We start from the raw sequence: 8457 nt of genomic DNA, 5'->3' as shown, positions 1-8457 counted from the left end.
TTCAAAGGGAGGACCATGCTGAAATGGCAGTAATGCAAGCCTTTGTTTTACATACTCTTGTCTGGTAAATGGCTCAAAGCATTTGACATCTGGCTCTTAATGCTGTCATCAGTGATTGAGTCACCGCTTTTTAAAAATTCTAATCTTGATTTTTATTTTTAATCCAGCATGAATAAAGCCAGAGAGGCTGTACAAAGCTGTAAGAAAGTAATATTTATTGCATTTACAGACAGCAGCAAGAATCCTTTGAATGGCATGAATGTTATAATAGTGAGGTATGTGGGAAAAACAGAATGGAATGGCACAAAAATAACAAAACATAATAAACATGTAGCATCCAGAGCATTAAGGAGGAAACAAAAATATGCATTAAAAGTTGATGAAAATAAACCACAGTAATATAATGTGAATAATGAAAGTCATAAAGCTTTATTTTTCACTTCAAAAGTGAAAAAAGGTGTCACCTCTTACCTGACATGACTGGAAATTACTGACCTGGCAGGTCTGATAAATAGAATAGAATCTGTTTTACCACTGTAACTGTCAGATGGAAACCTAAAATGTGCTCTGTGCATATTTGTATAAACTGACAAACCAAAGTGTTAACCAAAGCTTAATAGAAGTGCAACACTAAACATTTACAATAAAGTAACCGTGTCTATGGAATCTGTCTAATCTTTTCCAACAGGTTTCTCCCTTTTGCTGGCCAAATCTGTTTGGAAACAGGTGGGCTTGGGTTGCCAGAGTAGCTATGAGGGTGGGTGTAGATGGTGCAGCGGGTAAGGCTCTCGCGGGTTTGTGGGCGAGGGAAAAACCTTCATAGTTCTGGCAGTCTGCCACCTTCTAAACTATTAAGACTGACCACCTCCCTACAAAGTCCACTGTCCTCTCTGTTTACTTCTGGATCAGGTCCAACACCACCAATATTAGTGAAGTAATTAATGTAATTCATGTAATTAACTGGATCTCTTGTAACTTTGAATAGTTACTGTATCTAGCTCATCATGTCTATATTCTTCATCTGCAAAAATATTCAGGAAGGGAGGATTAATGAATGAATGAATGAATGAATGAATCTATCTATCTATCTATCTATCTATCTATCTATCTATCTATCTATCTATCTATCTATCTATCTATCTATCTATCTATCTATCTATCTATCGACTGGCCCTTACAGCATGAGGAGGGAGGATGCACAGTGTACATTATAAGAGACAGAACTGAGAGCAGGAACAGTCACAACATAGTTCACACACTACATACATAAATCTTTAATAAGAAGCAGGAAATTCTAATCCTAAAATAACTGAGGGGGAAAAAACAGCATTTTTCACGTTTACTGGTAATCTCCTTACAGAAGCTGACATATGTAACTTTTTGCCCAGTCATACATTAATACTCAAAAAGACAACACTTTAACTGAGTCCAGTTTTATCAGCATTCTGAATTTGGTTAAAATAAGAAACAAGTTGTAAGAAGTAAACAATATTTATTTTGTTCACACAGGCAGTACAAACACTTTTACCATGATAAATCTCCACTATGGAATACAATGTTTGATCATATACAGTACAATACAGTACATGAAAAGTACAATATATAAAAAATGCAAAGTTAATAAGATTCAAGACGAGTCCAGAATAGTCTTATTAGAAGATGAAAAATGATTCATGTTATAAAATGACCTTCACTATAGCAGAACATATTTACCTTATTTTACCTAGTGTTTCTTTTTTCTGATAACGTGATAAATATGTCACCTGCCAAACAACTGAAGTATGAGAATTATGTATAGACTAAAAACCTGTATTACTACAAGACATTTCTAACTGAAATTATATTACTCTGTGGGTACCGGCATTGCTGGTATAGTCACATTGTCACCATATATTAATTTAATCAGTAATTTGGCAAAGTGGCATTTTTCATGAATAGGTCGAGGTCTCTTGGCTTGACCCTTTACCACTTAACCATAGCCATTTTCAGACATGTTCACATACAGCTGAGCACTCAGAATTAGCGTCAGCTGTAAAAAATGTATGCCGTCCTAATATGTATGGCATAAGAACCCAACCCCTGCTTAAGGAATTGCACTTTTAAGCAAACCATGAGTTCAAAGAACCATAAACACCGTATCGGACCGGAATAACAGACTGTAAACCAAAGCATAACATAGATGCAACATAACAAATTGTAAGCACTTGGTCTAATATCTTCCAGATGGTTTCTCCCTCTATTTGTTAGGGCCAAATCTTTCAGGGAATAGCTGGGACTGGGTTGCCAGGGCAGCTTTGCGGGTGTAGGTGGTGCAGCGGCTGAGGATCTCTCGGGTGCGTGGGCGAGGTGGCATTCTTGGCAGTCTGCTGCTTTCTGAATCGGTAGGGCTTGGCGGTTCCCCAGACACGCCACTGTGTGCGCTGTCAGATTCTGAATCGCTTTCTGGCTTTCCTGTGTCCTCCTCATCCTCAAAGCTCGAGCCCATAGAACTGACGGAGTGGAATCTGACGTCCATGCCATCACTGCTGCTGCAAATGCTGTCTGAGCAGCTGTTGAATCTGTCGTACTGGGCAGGAGTGCTGCACTCACGCTCAGGGACACCCTCCAGAGTGGCTGTGGGGGTCTGGTTAAGGGTGCAGCAGTAGAGCTTCTTTTGCAGGCCGGACATCGGGTCCGTGTACGGCCGCAGGTGCATGGAGGGCACATAGCCTGTCTTCCCATTGTATCTGTAAAAGAACAGTTACAAATAGTAACTATTAAATAGTCATTCAGCATCACCCACATAACAGCAAGGGCTCTTAAATAATCCATGTATTTCACTGAAAAAAACCCCAACCCTGAGTCATTAGAAAGCAATTACATAATCTAGAGTACAATAGCACAGTGTTAGTATTATGTCCTGTAATCCTCTGTTGCACTGCTATAGTATTATCCTCCAGTCTCTGATAAATCTCTGCTCTGTGTAATAGTCAGACCCTCGTGACACTTTGGTGCAGTGGTTTAGACATGTCCTCATATCCTGGCTATAATATCTATAAAGACTAAAGACTAAATTACCTAGCAAGCCACCAGCCATTGTCAGACTTCTGCAACACCTCCAGCACGGTGCCAATGGCCACTGATAACTCATCTCTTGTTTTAGCAGTGTAGCTCCTTGCAGCACAGTACAGAGGAGCTAGGGGACAAAGAAAAAGGAAAAAATGAGAAAAACTTTACAGCATCCAAAAAAACAAAAAAAACAAACATCAAATGTGCACCATGAGCCTACTCAGAAAACAGACATACTAGAAATCAGTACATGCTCCTTAACTTACTTTGAGCAGCTGCGTTATCCAGTTCATCATCTTCTTCTTCGTCCTCACATATCTCCAGGAAGGGAGCAGGAAACCAGGCTAAACATTTGGACTCATTTTCCACCAGCCACCATCCTAACAGAGAAGTACACATGCAATAAGAAATCATGGAACCTACATAGCTTAATAAATATTGTTGCAGGAGAACAGTTTCTCTTGCACTAGGTGAAACATGCCTCTCCCTATCTCAGTGTTAGTTTATCCAGACTGGCCCTTACAGCATGAGGAGGGAGGATGCACAGTGTACCTGCTTGGTCTTTGATGAGAACATCCAGTGTTTCATTCACAGCAACATTAAATGGTCTATTATTAGTGTCCTTCGTCTCATATGGAGCCACACACCGATATGTTTGGGTGACATACGGCTGCGTCACGTTCCCAGAGCTTAGCTTTCTACTGGCCAAGCCATTAGGGACAGCTTCTGGTTGAAAAATCATCACACTGCCAGGGATGGGAAAGAACAGTATTAAAACATTGCAAAAAACCCTCTATAGCCTACCAGATAGGTGATATTATACATTTGTAAAGTTGTGTTATTAAAATTAGTGCAACACACCTGTTCTGCACAAACTCTGGCTGCAACTCCTGCTCTTTGGGAAGGAAGAACTGAATGACGTCTGCCGCACCACTGATGCTGGGGTCACAGTTCAGAAGCTCAGTGCAGTACTTCTCCAGAGCCCTTCCACGACGTACATGCATAGCTGGGGACTTCTGAAAGTTCATCCTTAGCATTTGACCTGACAAAAGATGGTCAACCGTTTTATGATGCAATGCTGAAAGACTCGATGGATTTAACTAATGGGAATTAAACAAATTAAAGATGTACCTCTGAATCTGGGGAGCACTCTCTCTCGTTGATTATCCACTGCAAATTGTTTTTTCAGTCGCTTCTGTTCGAAAAGTGGAAAAGACAGGGAATACATTACACTGCACTGATAACTGGTGTTCTTTCATATTAAAAAGTTTCTTATTAATCTTACATGAAATTCCTTGAAGTCCTGGAGGGATCTACACACAGTCACTTCGGTCTGATCCGACCACAGCACGGATGTCATGTACATCTGCAACAGAAGGGTAATATATGTTATAACAGGCAATTAATGATAATACATAAAAATCTATTTAATCATCACACATTAAGTCATCTTACTTTGGTCTTGTCTTTGTACATTATGCCGTTAATTCGGACGTCGATGGGAAAGCGATCAGCCATTGTGATTTCAGCAGCCGTCAAAGTGGAATAAAACAAATACTGTTGCAACGTTTCATTCGTCGGGCATCTAATTTATAGCGCACTCGGGCTGTTAAAGGCGGAGTAAATGTGTCCCATGTGACTTCTGCAAAGGAAGGAACAGGTACCTGCTAATTTAGCGGATTAAACGTGCACTACCTGATAGAGCGCCACACCTTCCTTCGGCATTCGCCGGCGAGCGATACTGGCAACCCATACAACTTCACTGTCCTCATAGTCAACATGCTTCTTTCTGAAAAAGGTTAGCTCTGAAGTGTTGCTGTCTTCAGCGTCTTTTAAAAGCAATAAAGGAGAAAAATTATTTTACGTTCATATGCAATACTTTGATTTTTTTCCCCTGCTTTTAAGCACTTTTCCGTTTCACTTAACATTCCAGTTAATCGTTTAATTAAGATAAAAAATGGTTCATAAATGAAGTTGCACATTTAATTTATATTACCGCTGTCACGTTCGGTTTCATCCTTTATTTTTAACTTCTTGTTTGTTTGTTTGTTTTTTTATTGCTCTCCTGTTACGGTGCGGTGAGCGTTGCATTATTTCCTTTGGCGCTAGTTTCACTTTCCACACGGTACTTGTGAAGTGTTGTCACCGACTGCTCCGCCGCCGCAAAGTCACGTGGTACGGCCCGCGGCGTGCAGGGAGATCCACGTGTACTGTGTTTATGTTGTAACCACGCCCCCCGGGACCGGACACACGTGCGCAGGGTTTAATGCTGATGTCTCGTGTCTATGCAAACCCCTCTCCGTGTGTGCGCCCTTTGTTGGTCATTGTCGCTACGTGTGTGTTGAACTCGAGCTGTGTAGCCCTAACGTTGGTTTTGTCCCATGTGAAAGTCTAGGAAGTCTGTGCGTCCTGCTTTGTGGCACTCGGGCCGGGAGCAACGTTAAGAGTGTACAGCTTGCTCTGTTAGCTTCCTGTTTCTGAGAGGGTGAATTCAGCTAAATGGGGTTTTGTTATTCTATTGCAGTCTAACTTTAAAAACGGTTACACTGGTAGCTAGCAAAAAATAATTTAACAAAACTGAGCTGTGCTCTATACATCGTCTTTTATGAGATTTCAAAGGGAGGACCATGCTGAAATGACAGTAATGCAAGCCTTTGTTTTACATACTCTTGTCTGGTAAATGGCTCAAAGCATTTGACATCTGGCTCTTAATGCTGTCATCAGTGATTGAGTCACCGCTTTTTAAAAATTCTAATCTTGATTTTTATTTTTAATCCAGCATGAATAAAGCCAGAGAGGCTGTACAAAGCTGTAAGAAAGTAATATTTATTGCATTTACAGACAGCAGCAAGAATCCTTTGAATGGCATGAATGTTATAATAGTGAGGTATGTGGGAAAAACAGAATGGAATGGCACAAAAATAACAAAACATAATAAACAAGTAGCATCCAGAGCATTAAGGAGGAAACAAAAATATGCATTAAAAGTTGATGAAAATAAACCACAGTAATATAATGTGAATAATGAAAGTCATAAAGCTTTATTTTTCACTTCAAAAGTGAAAAAAAGTGTCACCTCTTACCTGACATGACTGGAAATTACTGACCTGGCAGGTCTGATAAATAGAATAGAATCTGTTTTACCACTGTAACTGTCAGATGGAAACCTAAAATGTGCTCTGTGCATATTTGTATAAACTGACAAACCAAAGTGTTAACCAAAGCTTAATAGAAGTGCAACACTAAACATTTACAATAAAGTAACCGTGTCTATGGAATCTGTCTAATCTTTTCCAACAGGTTTCTCCCTTTTGCTGGCCAAATCTGTTTGGAAACAGGTGGGCTTGGGTTGCCAGAGTAGCTATGAGGGTGGGTGTAGATGGTGCAGCGGGTAAGGCTCTCGCGGGTTTGTGGGCGAGGGAAAAACCTTCATAGTTCTGGCAGTCTGCCACCTTCTAAACTATTAAGACTGACCACCTCCCTACAAAGTCCACTGTCCTCTCTGTTTACTTCTGGATCAGGTCCAACACCACCAATATTAGTGAAGTAATTAATGTAATTCATGTAATTAACTGGATCTCTTGAAACTTTGAATAGTTACTGTATCTAGCTCATCATGTCTATATTCTTCATCTGCAAAAATATTCAGGAAGGGAGGATTAATGAATGAATGAATGAATGAATGAATCTATCTATCTATCTATCTATCTATCTATCTATCTATCTATCTATCTATCTATCTATCTATCTATCTATCTATCTATCTATCTATCTATCTATCTATCTATCTATCTATCTATCAGACTGGCCCTTACAGCATGAGGAGGGAGGATGCACAGTGTACATTATAAGAGACAGAACTGAGAGCAGGAACAGTCACAACATAGTTCACACACTACATACATAAATCTTTAATAAGAAGCAGGAAATTCTAATCCTGAGATAACTGAGGGGGAAAAAACAGCATTTTTCACGTTTACTGGTAATCTCCTTACAGAAGCTGACATATGTAACTTTTTGCCCAGTCATACATTAATACTCAAAAAGACAACACTTTAACTGAGTCCAGTTTTATCAGCATTCAGAATTTGGTTAAAATAAGAAACAAGTTGTAAGAAGTAAACAATATTTATTTTGTTCACACAGACAGTACAAACACTTTTACAATGATAAATCTCCACTATGGAATACAATGTTTGATCATATACAGTACAATACAGTACATGAAAAGTACAATATATAAAAAATACAAACTTAATAAGAGTCAAGACGAATCTAGAATTTTCTTAGTAGAAGATGAAAAATGATTCATGTTATAAAATGACCTTCACTACAGCAGAACATATTTACCTTATTTTACCTAGTGTTTCTTTTTTCTGATAACGTGATAAATATGTCACCTGCCAAACAACTGAAGTATGAGAATTATGTATAGACTAAAAACCTGTATTACTACAAGACATTTCTAACTGAAATTATATTACTCTGTGGGTACCGGCATTGCTGGTATAGTCACATTGTCACCATATATTAATTTAATCAGTAATTTGGCAAAGTGGCATTTTTCATGAATAGGTCGAGGTCTCTTGGCTTGACCCTTTACCACTTAACCATAGCCATTTTCAGACATGTTCACATACAGCTGAGCACTCAGAATTAGCGTCAGCTGTAAAAAATGTATGCCGTCCTAATATGTATGGCATAAGAACCCAACCCCTGCTTAAGGAATTGCACTTGCAAGCAAACCATGAGTTCAAAGAACCATAAACACTGTATCGGACCGGAATAACAGACTGTAAACCAAAGCATAACATAGATGCAACATAACAAATTGTAAGCACTTGGTCTAATATCTTCCAGATGGTTTCTCCCTCTAATTGTTAGGGCCAAATCTTTCAGGGAATAGCTGGGACTGGGTTGCCAGGGCAGCTTTGCGGGTGTAGGTGGTGCAGCGGCTGAGGATCTCTCGGGTGCGTGGGCGAGGTGGCATTCTTGGCAGTCTGCTGCTTTCTGAATCGGTAGGGCTTGGCGGTTCCCCAGACACGCCACTGTTTGCGCTGTCAGTGTGCGCCCTGCGGCACTCGGGCCAGCAGCTACGTTACAGGTGTAAAAGTGAGTGGTGGATGTATATGTTTAACATGTTCCTGATTGTGATCTTGTCGCGTCGATCTTTTTGTGGTTGCGGGGCCAAAACATAGCCTGGCTCACCAGCTTTGGACAACACTTCAGCAGGTTCCTGATTTTAACTAAAAGTACACAGATCATTTCAAATGTGCACTTCCACCAGCTCAATGGGCTGAGAACTCGGGCCCCAGAAGTCCTATACTGTCAAAAAGGATATATACGAAAACTAAATTTGTTATGTATGCTTTGTATTAAGTATAACAACAAAGGATGGTACAATGTTCA

At 39.8% G+C, this 8457-nt stretch overlaps 1 protein-coding gene across 1 annotated transcript; it reads right to left on the bottom strand.

Annotated features, from left to right (window-relative positions):
• Positions 1-1472: 1472 nt before the first annotated feature.
• Positions 1473-4717, bottom strand: LOC118242433 (NADPH oxidase organizer 1-like). Its single transcript, XM_035533735.2, has 8 exons — positions 4504-4717; positions 4334-4414; positions 4180-4243; positions 3910-4090; positions 3601-3794; positions 3315-3428; positions 3058-3175; positions 1473-2726 (listed from the first exon to the last, which is right to left on the bottom strand). Exons 1-8 carry the CDS (start codon positions 4564-4566, stop codon positions 2237-2239), a joined length of 1305 nt encoding a protein of 434 aa, XP_035389628.2. The 5' UTR covers positions 4567-4717; the 3' UTR covers positions 1473-2236.
• Positions 4718-8457: the final 3740 nt, after the last annotated feature.

The sequence above is a fragment of the Electrophorus electricus genome, chromosome 15 (assembly GCF_041902795.1).
Source record: "Electrophorus electricus isolate QZ-2024a chromosome 15, ASM4190279v1, whole genome shotgun sequence".
In the NCBI taxonomy this organism is placed as follows: Eukaryota; Metazoa; Chordata; class Actinopteri; order Gymnotiformes; family Gymnotidae; genus Electrophorus; species Electrophorus electricus.
This window is presented reverse-complemented; position numbering and strand designations above follow the sequence as displayed.